Source organism: Callospermophilus lateralis, chromosome 17 (genome assembly GCF_048772815.1).
Source record: "Callospermophilus lateralis isolate mCalLat2 chromosome 17, mCalLat2.hap1, whole genome shotgun sequence".
Taxonomy (NCBI): Eukaryota; Metazoa; Chordata; class Mammalia; order Rodentia; family Sciuridae; genus Callospermophilus; species Callospermophilus lateralis.
In genome coordinates, this window is record NC_135321.1 from 57035867 (window position 1) to 57056941 (window position 21075).

Here is a 21075-nt window from a genome sequence, read left to right on the forward strand (position 1 = left end):
TGATACAGAAAATTACGGGGAACAGTAATGAGATGTAGTGTGAGGCTCTAAAGGCCATCCCTAACGACCAATCTTAATTTTTACCTCCCACTCCCCATTACCAGGAAGCAAATTACAGACAGCACATCATTTCACCCCCAAATACTTCGTTACACATCTCTGAAGCAAAGAAATGGAAACCAAAACATTTCTATCTAACTTACTTCTGTGTATGGAATGTCATAATTTGTAAAAATAAAACTTACAACTTTTTCTTTTTAAAGTAATTCCAAGACAAGAGGAGGCAGTTAATCCTCACAAGAATTTCCCGGGTGGACGGGGAAGCTCACCCCATAAATCCCGCTTGGCGGCGTTTTATTCCCCCAGGAGCCCAAAGAGCAGCTCAGGGACGCTTCCTTTCAAGGCAGGACCCAAGCCTGACTCGAAGGACCCAGCCATTTAGGGCCTTGGCTGGTTCCCCTCCGCGCCCCGCCCAGTGGGCCCAGCAGTCTCCGCGCGCCTCTGTAGGCCACCGCCCCTCGGCGCAGAGAGCGGCGCGCCGCCCGGGACGCCAGGCCTGAGCTCGGGCGCGCGCACGCCGTGCGTCTCAGGCTCGCTCGGAGTATCGCTTGGCGCGGCCGGGGAAAGGCGAATAGTTTAGTCCGCCATGTTCTTCTCCTTGGTGTTCCGGGCCCGGGCGGCAGGCCTCACCGCCCCGTGGGTAAGGAGGCTCGGGATAAGCCCGGGCACTGCCGCCACCCTTCTCCCACTTATTGTGCCTCCCCTAGTTTGGGGCACAGGAGGACCTTGGGCTCTGGACTGATCAGCAGGCGGCGGCAAGGACACTGCGGCCTTGGCCCTGTCCGGAGCGTTTGCAGCTTCACGCAGAGTGAAGAAGCCCGAGGGAGGGTCGGCAACAGTAGCTGCCGCGGGTGCGTGGCTTCCCCCTCCAAACTGGGAAGTGTACGCCTAATTTGGTCAGAGTACAGGAGGGCAGGGCTACGGATGGATTTTGTTGGTTTGCTTTAGTGCGGAACCTAGGCCTGCCCTCGGCTGGTCGGGCCGTATCCAAGACCTCCGGATCTCAGGAAAGAGGCACGTTACACACAAAGTCTATCGATGGCGTTACTGTGGGGTTACAGCATACCGGAGAAAACTCTGGCTCGTTTGCTGAAGGTTGCGTTTCTTTAGGTCTAGATAAGGGTGACCAGTGTTTGATTGACTGCAGTTGTGCTTCGATATTGGAAATGCTCAGTAAATAATCGTTATCAATCTAAGTGCAAAAAAAATTGTGTCACAAACAACTGCACCCAACTAAAAAATGTAGAATTTCGGTGGTCTTTGAGGTTCAAGTACATATAAGTTGAATTGCAAAGAAGCACTCAAGTTAGTTAATGCAGATTCCAGAAATGATGATTATAATAGCAGGTCATTTACTGGGGAAAAAAAAAAAAAGCCTAATTTGCCTTTGGTCAGTTTTGTGTGTGTGTGTGTGTGTGTGTGTGTGTGTGTGCGCGCGCGCGCGCGCGCGCTAGAAATGAAGAAGAAAGATTGAACCAGTTTTCAGCAAAAGAGAGGCAGATAACGTATATTAATTCACGACTGTAGAGTTAGATAAGAGTTTGGATGGTATCTTCACTGCCTTTTGTAGCTATATGGCCTTGGGCTGTTAATGTTTCCTTAGAGGTAAAATGGGAATATTTCCATTTATATCTTTCAGTTAATATTTGAGTAGGTCATGTTCTGCTGGGTGCAGGTTACTGTGTATAATAGTATTGATACATTTGGTTACTATTTTATGTGTTTGCCAAATGCAGTATTAAGCATCTACATTTTTACATCTCATCTTTGGGATCCTACTGTTTTTTTTTCCCTTATTACAGATTATAAACTGACTTAATCTCTGTTCTTGTGGAATTGATAACGTAAATATGATACAGTTAAAAAAAAAAAAAACAATGTTAGAAATCTGAATAGGGCCATCCAATTTAGTTTGAAGGTGGGATAAGATTTTTCCTGGAGGTAATATTAACAGAGTGGGGAAAAGTCAGGAGGTAATCTAGGTGGACAGGGCAGCATGAAAAAAGACTTATTGATGTTTGCAAGAGAAAGGTTGGTATGTATGAGCAGCCAACTCTACTGTTGCTGTTAAGGCTAGTTTTCTAGTAAAATGAGAGAGGGGCATTGGCCAGACCTTGGAGCTCCTTGCATTCTGCTATTCTAAATCCGATTTTATGTTGGAGGTAGGGAGGAGTCAGTGAAAGGTTTTAGAATAGAGGGATATAGTCAGGTTTCCATTTTGGATAGGTCACTAGATGGGACTGAGGGTGGAATGGGTTTGACTGGAGATAGAAACAGGGAGGCTACATCCATAAGAGGCTTGCAGAACCCTAGATGAAAGATGAGGATCAGACCTTGTCTGCTATTATAGAAATAAGAATACCCATTGATTTCTTTTATTTTGAGGCAACTGGGATTAGAGGTGTAAAAAGGGTTAGAGATTTTTAACATTGAAAAAAAGGGACTTTGGATATTTTTTCATGTTTTATGTTAGTGTTTGCATTTTTTTATTTTTACAAATAATACCTCATATTTAGTTTGTGTTCAATAAATATTTTTTGACAAGTTTAATTTTTTATTATGCAAGTAATATATTGCTGGAAAAACAGAATATTGGGAGTAGCAAATAGAATAAGCTAAAAAAATATAAACCACCCTATAGTCTCATCAACCTGAAAATTACCACTGTTAACATTTTGATGTCTGCAATTTTAGACTTTATAATTTTTTTATATACAAAATCAAAAGGTACTAGTCATGTGGTTTTTCCTCATAATTTTGATCAACTTATCAGTTGACATTACTGTCATTTTAATGCTGTATATTATTTTATCAGGAGATAACTTTATATAGCCAGGCTATTTAAACTTTTTACAGATAGTAAAGAATGAACTTAGCTTCTTAAGAGAAATCTTGACCATTTACATTTTCAAAAAAATTTACTATCATAATTTCTGCCATGTTAGCTAGCCACTAATCTGTTCAGCTAAAAGTTTCTCAGCTCTTAGTTGCCTAAAAAAATGCCTTTGGCTAGGGGGTGTAGTTCAGTATTGGAGCTCTTGCCTACAAGCCAGAGTCCCATCACTGCACACTGGCACACATACCCCTACCCACTCAAACCCAGAATTTAATACCAATCTGTTTGAGCTTCATTTTTTTTTCTCTGTTAAGGTGGATTAACACCACAATAGAAGATTGTAAGAATTGACTAAAAATTATAGTGTGATATTTTATAGCAATAGACATGACACAGACTTATTCCTCTCTTTCCTTTAATAATTACATGTCAGTTTTTGTAATGTTGACACCACTTCAAACTCAGAACTATTTCATTCTGGAACTACTACTTTTGGTTTGGTGGTGAGAGTTATGGTGGCATTTTCAAATATTGTGCTTTTTCATTCATTGAGGATATTTTTCTTTATGTCTGTAATGATGGTTATTGCTACTTTTGAAATTGTTGTCTGATAATTGTTCTTTTTCCTTTGAAAATAGGTTGTGTTCCCCTTCCCCAATCATACTGAATAATTTTGGATTGTATCTTGAACATTGTGAAAAATGTAGAGGCTCTAAGTGCTGTTTTTTTCCTTCAAAGACTGTCTTTTGTTGTTGCTATTTATTTTCTTGTGGTGGGCAGTAGATGAAATATTGACTCAGTTTTCTTAGTTGGGCTGCTTGAAGTTTGTTGCATGCACAGGGCTCAGCCAGAGTTATATGTGGTGCTTCCCTATTTTGGTACTTCATTTTCTGAAGTTTCCCACTTGCTCAGACTCTCCTTTGGTCCTTCAAACCAGTAAGACTGAATGTTTTCTCTTGGTTTGAGCTGTCCAGCAGTAGTGGCAAACTAGGGGTTTTGTCTTCAGGCTAAAAGATGTAAAGAAAAAAACAAAAACAAATCTTACTGGCTTTTGCTTCTTCTGAATATAGACTCCCTGCTCTCTGTGTGTGTCTATCTTTGGTTGTTCTCCAATACCTTCAGAAGTTGTTTTTTTTTTTTAAACATTTTGCTCAGTGTTTGTAAGTCTATAGTTGTTACCAGTGGTTTGGCTTAATATATCTACTTGGTTATACTAGAAGTATGCCACCTTCCATGATAATGTTTTCATTCAAATTTTTTAAAAGAAGTTTTTTTAGTTGAACACAATAATTTTTTTTTATTTATTTTTTATGTGGTGCTGAGGATTGAACCCAGTGCCTTATACATGCTAGGCAAGTGCTCCACCACTGAGCCACAACTGCAGCCTCTTTCTTTTTTAATTTTTAAGTTGTGTGGAATGAAATGTTTTCCCAATTGCATTAGAGATTCTTAACCCTAATTTTGTATTATACCAAGGGATTTCTATTTTGGCTTAAGGATTCTAGAGTTCTCTTTTTAATATGAGCAAATCTTCCCAAATATTATATAGAATGCTCTTTATACAATATTTAGGAAGATTGTATAAAGAGCATTCTGTACAATATATAGAATGTATAGAATACCATTATATATTTCATAGAATATACAATATTCTATGCAATATATAGATGTGGTGGTGTCAAGTCCAGATAAACCCATTGTTAAACTGCATTCAGAAAACCTAACCTGTGCAATATTGTAGCTTAGCAACATGGTTCACTGTTGAGTTCACCTTTATGTTAGCATATCTGTTTTTATTTTATTTTTTATTGACTTATTTATTTATAGTTTGAGATTTTTTACATAATGTTTTTATTTTATTTTTATTTTTTATCTTTCTTCCTGAAATTGCTCAGGTGTACCAAGGGACATTGTTATATACGGTGAAGATCTAAGTTTAATAGGTGCTGTAATAATAGAAGGCTGTGCCAGTGTTCTCAGAGGCTATGGAAGTTATTTCATTATACTTAGGGAAAAGAGATGGAGTTAGGAGCTGTAGAGATTAAGAAGAAGTTAACTTTGTCATGATGGATGAACGGGAAATATAAAATGAGAGTATTAGGTCTAGGTGAAGGACAGTGAAGTAGAATGGAGAAAGAAAAATCATCTTAGAAGTTGAGACAGGAAAGGATCATAAAGGGCTTGGTATATATCATACCACAGGGTTTAAATTTTATTCTGTATGCAGTGGACATTTTTAAGTAGATCAGTAGCATAATCAGATTGATTCCACCACTAGGACCCCCAAATCCCTTCTCCATTGTAATTTTGGTAAGAACCTCCAGAGATGTAGAGACAGATGAGACTGGAAGGTAGGGGACCAGTTAGAAGGTGACTGTAGTAATCTAGGAGAGAAATAAGAAAAATGTGAATGGGGATATAAGCATGGAAAATGGAGGGGTAGGAATACCAATTTAAAAATTTGTACAGGTAAAATGGATAGAATTTGATGATTGATCAGTGAGAAAGAAAAGAGGATTCTGAAGTGTTTTTCATGATGACAGTGTAGGATATTATCTCTAATGCCTATCTAATGTTGAAATACCATGGGCCTGAAAAATACTTTGTTACATCCTTTTCTGATTGAGATGAGGAATCATTTTTATAAGTTACTAGAAATTGACATAAAGGTAGGAAAATGTAGACATAAAATTACATTTCTCTTAATAAAGAAATGTTAATCAGTTATCTTGGGGTTCAGTATAAAGGCCACCCTCTTGATAATCTCCCAGGTAGGAGGGTACTTAAGTCACTTATTTGTAAAAGTACTTGACCCATCTACATATTATTTTCTGGTAGCGAAGCAGCTGTTTGGGATTAAGTTGCAGAATTATGTAACTATCATGGTGAGTGGCAAAAGTTTAATTTTACCAGCACAGTAAAAGTATACATTATGGCAGGGGTGTGAATTGGGAAATGCTGCTTATAAGCCATGATTTATGACTCAGAAAGATGATCTTGTTATTATCATTATCGGTTTAATGTACTGTAATGGTAAGATATAGATGATTGATAGACTGTTGGAAATATAAAAACATTATAATTTTTAATGTATAATACAATACACTAATATTAATATAATACACAAGACTATTGCACAGGTTTTAGTCCTTCTTTAGCTCAAGGATAGCATAATGAAGGTACAAAATGTCTAGAAGAGGGTAACTAAAATCCAGTTTGTTAGCTCCTGTAGGAGGATAGAATCTTTGACTACCTGAAGGGAAAGCAAAGACAAAATCTTAAAGATGAGAATGTGCAGACTTGTTAACTCAATTACAAAACAGTAGGTTACCGGGAAGAAAGGTTTTAGCACTTGTCCTACTCAAGCTCAGGAGACATTTTGATGAGGGGAAAAAGACCTTTTTCTGTCTCAAATCTCCAGTTGAGAGTTTTTTTTTTGTTGTTGTTTTTTTGGTACTGGCAGTTGAACCCAGGGGCACTTAACCACCGAGCCAAATCCCCAGTTCTTTTTCTAGTTTAAGATAGGGTCTTGCTAAGTAATTTAGGGCCTCGCTAAATTGCTGAATTACGATCCTGCCTCAGCCTCCTAAACTGCTGGGATTACAGGTGTGCACCATTGGAAGCTTTTATGAGGAGAGGGAGGCATAATGGGACAAAGGAAGGGAATATACATAGATTTAGCTAGACTGTGTTAATAAGAAACATGTCACAGTCTCAGTTTCCCTGGAATCCTTCTATGTCAAGGGGTCAATTCTCAGGTTTTATTCTTAGCATGGGGAAGTTTGGGATGTAGAAAAGTAATTGCTTTTAATTTTAAAGGGGTTCTGTATTTTAGTAGTAGTCGATAATTAAAGTGTTTATTTATTTATGTTTTGGGTGGTGCTGGGATTGAATCCAGGGTCTTTGCATGCTAGACAGGTACTCTGATATTGAGTTATATCTCTATCCCCAAAAGAAAATATTTTTTATTCTAATAAAAGAATGCAGTTGTGTCTAGGGGATCTCATGTTTGCACCATGAGAAAATTAGTTTGGAAAGTACAGATATGTCATACTGTCTTTCAGATTTGATAGTGATAGAATGTATCTTTAATCTTTTGTGGTGTGAAGAGGGAAATTTCTTAAAATCACTGACTATGCCTTATTCCAAAGATTCCAGGTTGGAAAAGATTAGCTCATTTTTGTTCTTGGATTCATTATCACCTTGAAGATTATTAGTAAAATCCATGAACTGTGAGCTAGAATATATATTAAATACAGTGTACCTTAAGGTAGTGAGTTCCAAACCTGATGAAAAGATTGAGTTAAATGTTTTAAGAATACTCAAACTCCTCCTGGGTTACAGTTTTCTTAATTTAAACAAATACAGGTTCTGAAAATCTGAAATTTGAAACGCTCTAAAATCCCAAAACTTTTTGATACTTATAAAGTTTTAGTTTTTCAGATTAGAAATGCTTAGCTGAAAGATCTATACAAGAATTTCAAAAACTCAAATCTGAAATACTTCTGATCCCAAGGATTTCTAATATAGGATATTCAACGTGAACATGATTTTTGAGTATTAACCCTTAAGTACTAGAAAATAAAGCAATTTGAATTTATACAACATTTATTTGTGTTTTAGGTTTTACCATGTAATTCCTGAGGCCCAAAATCTGAGATCATTTGAATTTTTTTTTAAAGAGAGAGACTCTCTCTCTCTCTCTCTCTCTCTCTCCCCCTCTCTCTTTAAAAAAAAAAAAAAAAAATTAAAAAAAAGAGAATTTTTTAATATTTATTTTTTAGTTTTCTGTGGACACAACATCTTTATTTTATTTTTATGTGGTGCTGAGGATCGAACCCAGCGCCCCGCGCATGCAGGCAAGTGCGCTATTGCTTAAGCCACATCCCCAGCCCCAAATTTTTAAAATGAATATTTTCTCTAGGTACCAAAATCTAGGTGCATAGTGAGCAACTTGCCTTAGGTTAATAGTCGTTGGTATAGATGAGACAGAGTCCGGTCCACTGACTAAAATGATGTCTTAACATTTTATTTCTATAAATTATTCTTGTCCTTAGAACAATTGGTGTTACTTGTTTACATGCTGTGCTTTACATATGTAAAAAATACTTTCTTTAATTTATGGTTAAGATGTCTGGAAATAATGTTTAATATGGTTATCTTAATTTGTACTGCACCATACTTATAATGTCTGGGCTTTTCATATAGCTTTTCTGTATTACAAAATTAGCCAAATTTTATTTGATGATTTTCATAGTGTGGGGAAGTTCACTAACATTTATTTATTACATTTATTACATTTAATTTCTTAGTTAAATTATCAATGGAACTTTGTCTGAAGGGTATTTGTAAAACTGTTCTTACGTATATTTGAAAGTATAGCATAACTTAAAACTATAATTTTTCTTTTCTGTTAAAATGGGATAATAATAATTCCTATCTGGTAGATGTGCTGTGAGGAGTAAATAAGTTATATATAGTATTTATAAAATTTATAGCAGAGTATTTGATGCAGGGTAAGCATTTGTATTATGATTGTCCTTGAAATAGATATCACAATTATTATTAAACTCAGCAGTGACTTTGTTGAAAAAACATTTTTTTTTAATTGTGAAAATATCTACTGTGAATGTATCATGGACATTGACTTTTTGGGGAGCTTTTTATTTTGTTGCTTGAGCTAGTAATGGGGTAGCTGTAGGGTAATAAGTTAGCAAGAGTTGTAAACAGTGTGAAGAGAGTATGGAAGGATCCCACAGCACTTTGAAACAACTGGGAGATTTTTCACATGTGTACTTTGACCCTGCTCAAGTGAACATATCTTTGTGAGTTTAATCTGTAAATGTGAGGGATTGTTTGAAATATGGTATATAGTCCTTGCCTGAGTTGGCTGTCAATAAAGGAAAAGATTGTTTTTCATTTACTTGTTAGTCTTACCTAATGAAGTTAATGAGTCTTTCAGTTTTTTCTTTCAGCTTTCTTGTCCCTTATTAAGTTCTCCTGGCTAAATGTTCTTTTATAATTCAAATATATGATAGACCTTGAATGTGAGTTGAGCAACAATACTACTGCTTGAGCAACACAAGAAACTCAGAAAAAGAATAGGACCCATCAAAACATCATTAAGCGATCTATGTTCAGGGAGAATATAAAATGTTACTTATTTTTTGTCATTTTGAGCTTTGGTGTTGATGTTGAACATAACAGTAAAAGGGAAAGGCTAGAAGAAAGAGCATAGGACTTAAGCCTGAGCTCAAAATCCTTCTCTGTTGGTCACTGTGGTATGAGACAAGTTATTCTCACTGAGCCTGATTTTCTTTTTCTTTTTAGATGTAGATGGACAAAATACCTTTATTTGATTTATGTGGTGCTGGGGTTTGAACCTAGTACCTCACACATGCTAGGCAAGTGCTCTACCACTGAGCTGCAACCCCAGCCCTGAGCCTGAGTTTCTTTAAATGTAAAATGGAAATAATAACTAACCACAGGTTTTTGAGGAGTCATTGAAAAAAAATGTATAGAAGGACTTGATGCTGAGCTAGTTTAGGAAAAGAATAAGGTGCAATATTCTGTGCCATATATCAGGTTATATTCTTGTTTAGTGAAAAAAAAAAGTTATTTGGACTTTCAATTGGAGTTCATTGAATTAATTGGAATTTTGTTAAGGTATAGCTATTTCCAAGCCTAGTGAGAAACTACAGAGAAAAAATTATACTCTAGTTCAAGGGGGTCCTGGAATAGAACTCGGCTTATTCTCCAAATCAGTCTAGTCTAGGTTAAGTTCCTCTACCCCCTGCCAATTCTAAGGCTGGTTGGTTCTTATGTGCCTCTTTATTACTGAGTAAAACTGAGTTTAAATAGCCAGTTAAGGTAGTGTATGTATGTTAATTCAAACTTTTAAAATATTTTCCTTATTCCTTTATTCAAAAGTGGTCTGACAGGAATATTATAGTGAATATAAAATAGGTGACATTCCTAAATGTAGAAAAAAACAGGGCAGCTTTGAAAAGATGTATATAAAACCTGCATGGATGAGTAAGTTTGTGCCAGTTGAAAAAAATTGAGGGCTTAATGTTTACCAATTTATCCTCACTGTTTTGCTTACTTCTTTCATTTTAAATATATTATCTGAACCATTTTTCTATAGTTTTGAAGAGGTCAGTTTCAGGTATTGAAATTGAAGTTAATTTGCTCAAATACTCTCCTTATACAAACGTGTGTGTGTGTATGTGTGTGTATTTTTTTTCAGGTTTTCTACAGGACTAGGAGAAGATTGGCAATTATGTAAAAAACCTAATTGTAAAAAACATTAACCTACATCTTTCTCTCTAAATTAGAGCATTATAAGCTAAGGAGGTAGGGTAATCTTTTTCTAATCTGTCTTCCTGTATGTGAATGCCCAGCTTTCTTCTTTAATCTCCTTAGTTTCTTAGATCTTGGTTCTTTCAGAGCTCTAATATCATCAGATAATTCCTTTAAATGGCAAGTAATAATGTTATAACTTTTATAGCCATAAGATCTTGGGACTTACTGTGAATTCTGCCACTAATTGATGAAACCTAGAGAAGTTTTTATAACTTATTTAAATCTCTATTTTCTAATACCTTGCAGGAAATTTGAGAATTAAATAATACATTAAAAGCTTAATTCCTGATACCTAATGATAGGTAACAATGAAAACGTACTTAAGATGTGCCAGGCAATATATTAAGTAATTTACATGAAATATCTTTTTTCATTTTCTCCAACAATCCTGTGTAATACGTAGTAACTGATTTTCCAGATGAAGAAACTTGCTCTGGAGTTGAGTTTTTAACCACTTTGGTAAGTTGTCTCTCTCTAGATAGGGTATTTATGGACTATTAGATTCCAGTGGATTGTCCCAGTTACAGATGTGATGTAGACAATAATGAATTGTTTGTTTAGAAACAATGAAATTGACATTTCCTACACTAGAACATGTTGGTGTTGGTCCTCTTTCACTTCAGCTGCCTTCAGGAATAGAGTATGTAAGATTAATTTGCATTTGCCTAATTACTGAAGCTGTTTTCAGATATTTGTTGGCCATTAGCATTTCTTCTTTTGAGAAGTGTTTGTAGTTCATTTGACTTCTTATTGATTGGGTTATTGTGTTTGTATTTGTTTGGTGGTTTTTGATTTCTTTATATATTCTGGATATTGATGCCCTGTTGGAATAGTAGATAGATAGGCTCTTTCTTTGTGCTCTTATTTCCTTTATTGTGCAGAAGCTTTTTGATTTGATGCCATCCCACTTATTGATTTTTAGTTTTATTTCTTGAGCTTTAGTAGTCTTAGTAAGGAAGTTGATGTTTGTGCCAATAGGTTGGAGTATTGACTCTTTGTTTTCTTCTAGTATTTACAGAGTTTCTGGTCTAATTCGTAGATCCTTGTTCCATTATGAGCTGAATTTTATGCATGGTGAGAGATTTGAATGTAGTTTCACTCTTTGGATATTCAGTTTTCTTAGCACCCTTTGTTAAAAATGTTGCTTTTGGCACCTTTATCAAGGATCAGATTGACTGCACCATTATAGATTTGGCTCTATATCTTCTATTCCATTGGTCCTCATATCTGTTTTCTTGTTTTAGAATTTTTTTGTCAGCTACATAATATTCCAAAGTTGTCCTTTTTTATGTTTAGTAAAAATTTATATTTACAATGAACATGATAGAAGCAACATTTTTATGTAAACCTTGTTCTCATTTTAAATATTCTTTAGGATAAATTTCTAAAAGTAGAATTATTAAGTGAAAAGATGGAAACTTTTTTAGGTTCTCCGTAAATTTCATGCTAATTTTGTTTCTTTAAAAGACTGTAGCAGATTTTCCCTAATATATCAGTATGCTCATATCCCCATGTGTTTAACAAAATGAAATATTATCTTTAAAACAAATTTGCTAGCTTGATAGCCAAAAATGTTTAAATGTTTTTAAGTACTGGTAAGTTTTTAAAACATTGACTTCTGTCAAATTTTGTTCATGATCTTTATTCTTTATTTCTGATTTTTTAAAATATATGTATGATCTCGGCAGGCTATTAACCTCTGTCACCAAATGTGTATAAGATTTAAGAGTCATCAGCATAGTTAATAGATGATAATGGGTAAACTCTCAGATGCAAAGGATTTATAGAGAAGTAGGAGTGATGACTGAACCAGAGGAAAACCTTATAAGAAGTGGGTAAAAAAGTCAATAAACAGAATATGTTAGGATTCAGAAAGGAGAGGATTGAATATTTTCCTTAATGTTACTTTTGCATCAATCCTTATGAGGTCCTTTCTCTAAGAATTTAGTTAAATAACTCACTTATGTTGCTCAAAAATTGTTTTGATTTTTAAAACACATTCTCAGTTGAAATGATAGCAGTGTTTCAGTTAATTTTAAAAGTTTTATACAGATATCATTGTTTTGGTATTATTTAGGAATCAAAGCCTTAGTTTTATCTTTATCTATTCAGGATCTAGACCGGCAGGTTAGGGATATAGGAATAACCTTTTGTTTAATTCATAGATTGATCCTAGAAGCAATTTTGGGGAAACTGAATGAAAGTTTAAGAACATACAATGTCTCCTTGAATATAAGTATCACAATTTTTCTCTCTCTCTCTCTTTAAAAAAAATATATATATGTATATATCAATCAGAAAACATTAAGAATGGTAACAGTTGTATATCTACCAAGGTCTAGGAGAAACCAACAGAGTTGAAATCCCCTTGGATGTCAGCTTTTGTTTAATACCAGAGAGAGATTTTTGTATCTCTCTCTGATTACCCTTTCAGTTATCCTGGAACTGATATTTATCATTCCCATGTTTTATACCTATGTCTTATATTCTGTATCTAGTTTTTTCCCCTGTTAATTAAAGCAAATGTTCCATGGAAACTTATTTCTTCAGTTGAGATAATACTTAGACCTAGAGAAAAGTTAAATATATTATTATGTTACATTACTCCTTTTACTTTTCTGTTAACTTTCTTTGAATTGACCAATTCTTCATCGATTCCGTGTTTGATTTTAATCCAATCTATTACCATGTGTGGTATATAGAACTCTGAAGTTGTAGGATTTTAGAATAGTTGAATTACTTGAGGAGGGGAGCAGAAGGCAGAGAGAAATGAAATGTAACAGAATAATCATGTACTTCCAAAGCAGTCATACCTTGTTTATCTGTTTAGCATCATAAATAACTTTCAGAAACTACTCATATGGCTGGAGTTTCTGAACTAATATAGTCAAATTTAAAAAGGAAGATAATGTTGACTCATTTGTACAGAGTATATGACTCATACAATACAGTATGAAAACATGTTTATGAAGATCCACATTAAACGAAAGCTGGCATCCAATTTGATTCAGACAAAAGTGAAAGCTAGTAAGTTAAATGGTACATTAATTCTCCACGTGCATGCTAGCAGAGCTTAGTAGAAAGGGTATATAAATCAGTGGACATGGGTTGTGGTCAGGCAAGTTAATAACCTTGCCTTTAGAGTTCCCATTTCCTTCTGCCTCTCCTGAAATAAGAGATCAGCAAGAGTGGGGTAGTAGGCCATATCTCTTAAGATCTTTTACTCTGTAATTTGAAAGTATTTTCTTTTGAAAAATTTCTTAAGGTTTATGATTTTTACTACATTTTCTTAACATTTTAAATTTCAGGGAAGACATATAAAGAATTTGCATAACACAGCTGTACAGAATGGTGCTGGAGGAGCCTTGTTTGTGGTAAGTAATTAGATTTCTTTATAGTGGCAAGACTTGAAAATTTGAATTCATTGTAATATCTAAATTTGGCATGTAGCTCAGTAGTAGAGTGCTTGCTTAGCATGTGCAAGACTCTAGGTTCAATTCACAGCATCACCCCCACCCCCCCAAAAAAAAACCTCAAAACATAAACACTAGTGTATTTGGTGTATGTTGGCCATTGTTGGAATTTAAATATAACTGATTCTACTACATTTCAAGAAATTATCATTCTAACTAAACCTCTCAAATAGAAATATAAATTGGCACTAGAAAAACTTGAAATAGGAATTTTGATTGTTCTTTGATGAAATTACTATGAAACTTCATTTGATTCTCATATTACACTTTAGATTCTTAAAAGTGAGTTATGTTGGCTAACTGAAGATTCTGAGGCTATAATTTGGGCATCCCCAAATGACCCAAATTTGAAACTCATGGATTTCACTAATGTAGTGAATACATTAGCATTTGGTCTTTATATTTTTGTTTCCAGGGTTTAACTACAGGTAGAAATATATGAACTCCCCAACTTAGTTGGACAATTCAGAAAGTATTATGTGTCTGCTTTTTCTGACATGATGCAGTTTTCAGGGATTAGTGTTTAAAGGCCATGTATAGATTTGTATGATTATTTAATGTTAGTGGTATAATAAGTAGCTTCCTGTTTTATCACCTTTGTCTAAAAACATGCCATATTGGTCAGATACTTAAAATTATTATCAGAGTTTGTTTTCTTTCCTCTTTATGTCCTTTTAAAAAGCAGAACTCTTAGAGTTAATGTTCAAGAGATTCAGTTTTGTATTCAGCACACATACAAAGCATTAATTGATGTGTTAATTTCAGTGTGATTCACTTAATTTCCTGTTGACATGCCATTTCTTGTCAGTTTTTCAATAGAGCCTGCTTTGCTCTTTTAAGGAAAAGAAATAAATCTTTCTGATGTTGCTAGTTTCTGTTATGGAAAACCTAAAGCAGTGGTTCTTAACTTTTTTGACCCCAGATCCCTTTGATACTGATTGATACCCCCTCTTTAGGAAAAACACATATATGTTAAAACTCAAAATTTTGTCTTAATTTTATAAGGATTGCAATGATTGGTAATATTTTGGTAACCTAATTTAGAAGATCTGATTCCTGATGAAGTTGGATAAAATTTTTTGTTTTTGTTTTTTTTTAAAGGAAAACTACTACTTTTAACCTTTAATGTGTGCTTTCTGAAACTTTGAAAAATTTGAACTCTGCTAACTTTGGTAATCATAGTATCAAATGTATTTTAGTCATTCTTTTTGATAGTTTGACATAGGTTGGAACTAAAGCGAAGAAATTAAATGATCAGTAATAGTATAGTAATGTACAGTGCTATTCACACTTTAGAGAGAATTTTGATAATTTTGGGAAATCTTTTCTTCTTTGTGTAGCACAGGGATACTCCTGAAAATAACCCAGATATCCCATTTGATTTCACACCAGAAAACTATAAGGTATGACTAAATTAATATTATAATTCATTTATAAAATATTATCTTCCAGAGTGTAAAATGGGTGCCTTTTTCTTTTTCTTTTTTTTAATACAGAGGATAGAGGCAATTGTAAAGAACTATCCAGTAGGGCATAAAGCAGCAGCTGTGCTCCCAGTCCTGGATTTGGCACAAAGGCAGAATGGGTGGTTGCCCATCTCTGCTATGAACAAGGTACTGAATTCATTTTTGCTTTAGTTAGAAAAGCGGGGAGGATTGTGTGTGTGGTAACTTCCTTATATAGAAATCACTGATAATCATTAGTGTTGGAATCTAGCTGTTTGGAGCTCTTTAGTCATTTATGTTTCCTTGAATACATTTATTGGTTCTCTTAATACAGAGAACTGAAGTATAGCCTTCTAGCAGGAATTAGTGAAGGTATCATGGTGAAAGAGTCTTTTTGACATTTTCCTGTTTGAGGGTCATAATAAAGGTAAAAGATCTCAAGTGTATATACTTTGGTGTCAATATATTTTGAAAATTAATGTATTTTAAGACTAGAATTTAGGAAAAAAAATCTCACAGTGTGACCCTTAGTATTTTGCAACTTTAGTTACAGGCTATAACAGAAATCTATATAATATGTGGTATTTATGTCATCTGATTATACCAGGTTAGAATCAACCTCCAGAAATGCCATGGGTGACCTACTTAATATGAAGTTGGTCTGCTCATACATATTTTAAGACTCATTTTTTTCCTAACAGTTTTTAGCAATAATCCAAATTTCAAGTTTATTCATATCCTGTTTATAAAATAACAACATTTGTGTGGTAATGTAGTATATCATTTGCAAAGCTCCATATAAAAACTACATATAATTTGATTATTATGAGAGTCACACAACTATTAAGCTATGTTATATAATGGAAAATATATTTGACTTAGAACTAAGAGATCTTTTTATTTGGGCTTACTCTCTCACTAGCAATAAAGCCTTTAAAGTCATTAAGTTATGATTTCTAAATGACAGCTGGGACTGAATTCATTCCCAATTCAGTTTATTTTCTACTTGATCAGCTATCATAGAGATTCTGCTATACTTCATTCTTTTTATCACTTTCTGAACTTTATTTGATCATAACTGTTAGGCTAGACTGTCACCGTTTTGGGGAGAATAGAAACGTCCTCCATTTATCTAATAAAATTAAAAATAAAAATTTTAGTTTTGGTTGACTGATCTCTTACTAATACTGTATTGACCTTTAGTATTTTTTCCTCTATGAAAGCGGTTATAAAGCTAGTTTATTAAGTACTATCCTTACTAAACATTTTTTTTTTCTTAATCATGTTTCTTTGGGAGTTATATTTTTTTTTAAATTAGTGTATGTTTCTAATCACAGTTTTTACTTATTTGCAGAAATTTCTGTATTCAATAATGGCAAGCTTATTAGAAGTTTGCTGAATGGCAAGCTTAGCAGAGCAATATAAAATATGTAAGAAACTAATGTGAGAACATTTAAAACATATTGTCCTGTTCTATTTAGAGTTAAATAGAAGTGAGGGAGAGATAAAAATACAGAGAATAAAACTAAGGTTCTTTCTACGTTACATTTAAGACTTAATGGTACTGTCCTACCTGCTTCCAACCCAAGAAACATTCAACCTACAAAACAAAAGAATCCAGAAGCTCACTCATTTGTTTCTTAATAGTGACTAAAGTGTAAGGAAGTGAGCAAAATTCCAGGGGTAGCTTTTCAAATTAAAATCAGGGTCTTCCTCCAGATTTATTAAGTTATTTATAGTGGTAGGGCTGTGACATGAGTATTTTGATAAGAGAGTGCCCCAGACTTAGCAGTTTGTTCTGGTTTAGAACTAGTGTATTTCATATCACAACTATGTCTTTCATAGGTGAGCTTAATTAGATATTTTTGACAATACCTTTCCCTTTAGAATTCCTGATATAAAAAAGTTCAACATGTTTATTATCTGAAATACCATTTAATGACCTCTTTCATAACGATATAGATACATGCATAATTTTTAAGAATGCCAGATAGCAAGCCTTCGAAAACTCAATAGATGTTATGTCATCTAGAAAATTAAAGCCAGGATTATAATAATGATAGACCAGCCCTAACTAACAACTGCAAAGCCTTGTTTTTCCATACAGACTTGCCCTAAAAGGTATGCCCTGCTGAGAAAGTGCTCCCCTTAGTCCTAAAACCTAAAATCAGGTATTTTCTGGCAATTCTTTGATGTGAGGGTTGGGAAGTACTAGTTTGTAAGATCTGGCTTCTGTAAAAAGTATTGTGATATGAAATAAAAGTAGTTTTGTTTTTTTTTTTTGTATTATTCTGAAAATAGGCGGCATACACATATAAAATTGTAGAAATATAAAATTTTATGTTTTCATATCTAAATGTAAAGATATAAAAACATATGGGCCAATAGTGACCTTTTTTCTTTTGCCCTATCTTTTGCATATATACATATTACCAAGTGACATCAAGCTTCTTTGAAAAATTAATGAAATAGCTTAAATTACAACATCTAAGAGTTTGAAATGATCAAAATAGAAATTCTAATAATACAATATCCTTTTGAGGACCAGGTGTATAATACTGTATAGACCTTTAGTATTTTTTCCTCTATGAAAGCAGTTATAAAGCTAGTTTAATTAAGTACTATCCTTACTAAACAGTATGTATGTGTGTGTGTGTGTGTGTGTGTGTGTGTGTATACACACACACACACACACACACACACACACAACTATAACAACTCTATTAGGTTCTCTGGACTCTTTGTGGTTTAAGTTGTTTCTAAGAATTCCAGGGCTTATATCACAATTATCAGATACAAATACAAATTCTGCTCTTGAAGAATTTTTGTTTTAACCAAATGGAGGCTATATTGAAATTACATGTTTTACAACATACTAGAAGCTCAATTAATAAATATGGTGGGCTGGGATTGTGGCTCAGTGCTAGAGCACTTGCTTAGCATGTGTGAGGTGCTGGGTTCGATCCTCAGCACCACATAAAAATAAATAAAATAAAGGTATTGTGTCCAACTAAAAATAAATAAATATATAAATATGGTAATTACCTTCTTAAAATTTTCCTAATGTTTTAGGTTGCAGAAATTTTACAAGTACCTCCAATGAGAGTATATGAAGTAGCAACTTTTTATACCATGTATAATCGAAAACCAGTTGGAAAGTATCACATTCAGGTCTGCACTACAACACCTTGCATGCTTCGAAACTCTGACAGCATACTGGAGGCCATTCAGAAGAAGCTAGGTATGGAATGCTTATCTGTAACTTTTATTTTAGAAAACAATTGTCTTTCTAGAATGATGTATTTCTACCTAAATTTTCCAACTTCTTCCATCTTATTAGGCTTGTAAAACCCTAATAAATTTGTGTCTATTGTTTGCATACTTTCTGCATACTTTCATTCCTTTTGTGTTTGTCCTTAATTCTCAGCTTCAAAGGACAGTGTCTAACTAAATTACTTAAGGCCTTGCTAGGTTCCTGAGACTAACTGGTCTTGAACTTGAGATCCTCCTGCCTCAGCTTCCAGAGTTGTTGGTATTATAGGCATGTGCCATCATTTCTGGGAGTTTAAGTGGGAATTTTTCCACACAAAATTGCCATTGCTGCTTTTATATTTGTTAAATGAAGCTAAAAGAAAGTGTCTTTTAATTTTGTTTTTGAATATAAGTACTTGTATGTTGTAAAAATAGATGGGCAGTATTGAAGTGTACAAAGCAGAAAAACTTAAGTTGGCCCCAAGTCCCAGGCACATATTCTGATAACTATTTGGTATGTTACAGATTTTATAACTTTTTATTATTCAGTACCTAAATGTATATAAACTGTTTACGTATTTGTCCTGTTGTTCTCTGAGGTTGTTTATAGTAGAATTGCTAGGACAGATTTTACCATATTTTGCTAAATTGCTTTCTCCTAAATGTATAAGACTATTTTTTCCTCACCTTTGTAATAGTCTTTGACATTAGGAATTATTCTGATTTTATCACAGACTGTGATATTAGTAGTTATCACAATCAGAATGAAAATAATAGTCTTGTACACTGCTGCGTAACAATAAATACTGGAAAAGGGTCCCTAAATTTGATTGTTTTTAAAGAAACAAGTCAACTTAAGAAATCTTAGAATGTTATAATTAGAAGTTTTTCCTTAAAGAAATTTAATGCTCTTAAATACTTTTTGTATACCTCTGCAATGTATTGTGGGGTTTCTTTATCCCCCCTCCCACCCTACTTAAACCAGATTGCTTTTGTGCTATAGTCTCACAGATCCAGGAGTATAACCTATATTATGGTATAACTTCTCAGTGATCATTTGTATTTTTTAGGAATAAAGGTTGGGGAAACTACATCTGACAAACTTTTCACCCTTATAGAGGTGGAATGTTTAGGAGCCTGTGTAAATGCACCGATGGTTCAAATAAATGACAATTACTATGTAAGTATTCTACTTAATATAAGCTAAAGTTCTGTGATGTCATATTTAAAATATTTTGTTCCATGTCCTTCAGATGTTGGGTTCTGAATTATTTATTTAAAAGAAATGGTATTAATATCTAGAAGGCTTTAAAAATTACCTTAAAACATTTTTGCATTTTCTCCAGAAGATAATGACGAATTTTAATGAATTTAAATTATGAAAAATTTAATCTTCTTTGACATACAAATGCAGATAATAACCTTGGTGTAGCAACGGAGACTTCACAGTAAGATTTTGTAACGTTTACTTCAGGTACTATTGCTATTAATCATCACTGTCATTTTTATTTGTCATGAAAATGAGTTACAAATACAGGTGAAAAACTCTTACTCCAAATCCTATTCTCTTCATCTGCAGAGATTTCCATTATTTTCCAGTATTCTCTTTTTCTGTATATGTATGCATCCATACTAATATATAATGTTATGTTGTTTTAAAAAAAATTATAGAGATGGTAGCATACCTTAATATGTCCTGCTTTAGCTGGATCTTACAAAGTTTGATTTTTTAAATTTTAATTTGTCTTTGAGCTGAAAGTTTTTTAGAAGGGTTTTTAATATTCAAATGTATAAAGTTTTCTAGTTACCATTTTTAACTAACTTGCTTTCTTAATCATTTTGGTTTTCATTTGTGATGTCTTCTTAGCTTCTATTTCTTAGAAATCTGTTATGAAAATTCTTTTAGGTCTGTATTTTGAAAACAGGTCTTAAAGAAGAGACTTTACTTTGCTTCTCTCTTACTACTGAAAGATCAACCCCCCAACCCCCATATCCTTACACCCTAAGTCTTTCCCATCCCCCAGCATAAAAGATTCTAGACTCAGTTTTTGTGGAAGAGTTTAATTTCTAGTTTATTCTTATGTTGAAGGTATAGCTGTTGGGATCTTAAATGTGTGGTTTGTGTGGTCTCTTAGATTCTTTTGGGCTTCTGTAGGATTTGAAGCCAAGTTTGCTTGGTGCTCTAATTGTCTTCTTGGATTTTCATGGAGGTTTTGGCTTCTGGGTATTTATTTCTCAATTTAAATAGGAGCTAGACAGTAAAGGCTTTGTATGAAGGAGTATAAGCCTAAACACGGTAGATTACAGAAGCTTTGTGTAAGAGACAAGAGATTCTTTCAGTTAATAAGTAGTTAGATCTTTAGACTAGTGATAGATATTAGACACCTACTTGTAAGTTACAATTAATTACTATTTGTATCTCACTGTTTTTTTAAGAATATAGCATTTATTGGTTTTGTGCCTTGGTGCACTGTTTCTCTTTTTTATTTTCTCATTTAATCCTCAAAAACAGGTTCAGGTTGGTTTATAATTAAAGAACCAGGCTTGACAAAGCTGAGTAACTTGTCAAAGATGACCAGTCGTAAATGGTGGAGCCAAGTTTCCAGTGCATATGTTTTACTTCAAGCATACTCTCTTTTGCCTA

General features: G+C 33.9%; 1 protein-coding gene across 1 annotated transcript in view; it reads left to right on the forward strand.

Moving 5' to 3' along the window:
* Positions 1-527: 527 nt before the first annotated feature.
* The window catches only part of Ndufv2 (NADH:ubiquinone oxidoreductase core subunit V2), a 29674-nt gene continuing 9126 nt past the window's right edge, over positions 528-21075 (forward strand). Inside the window, exons 1-6 of the mRNA XM_076836679.2 lie at positions 528-700; positions 13570-13635; positions 15075-15137; positions 15231-15347; positions 18252-18420; positions 19502-19611. Coding sequence (XP_076692794.1) covers positions 647-700; positions 13570-13635; positions 15075-15137; positions 15231-15347; positions 18252-18420; positions 19502-19611 — 579 coding nt within the window. The 5' untranslated portion in view covers positions 528-646. The remainder of the gene's footprint in view (positions 701-13569; positions 13636-15074; positions 15138-15230; positions 15348-18251; positions 18421-19501; positions 19612-21075) is intronic.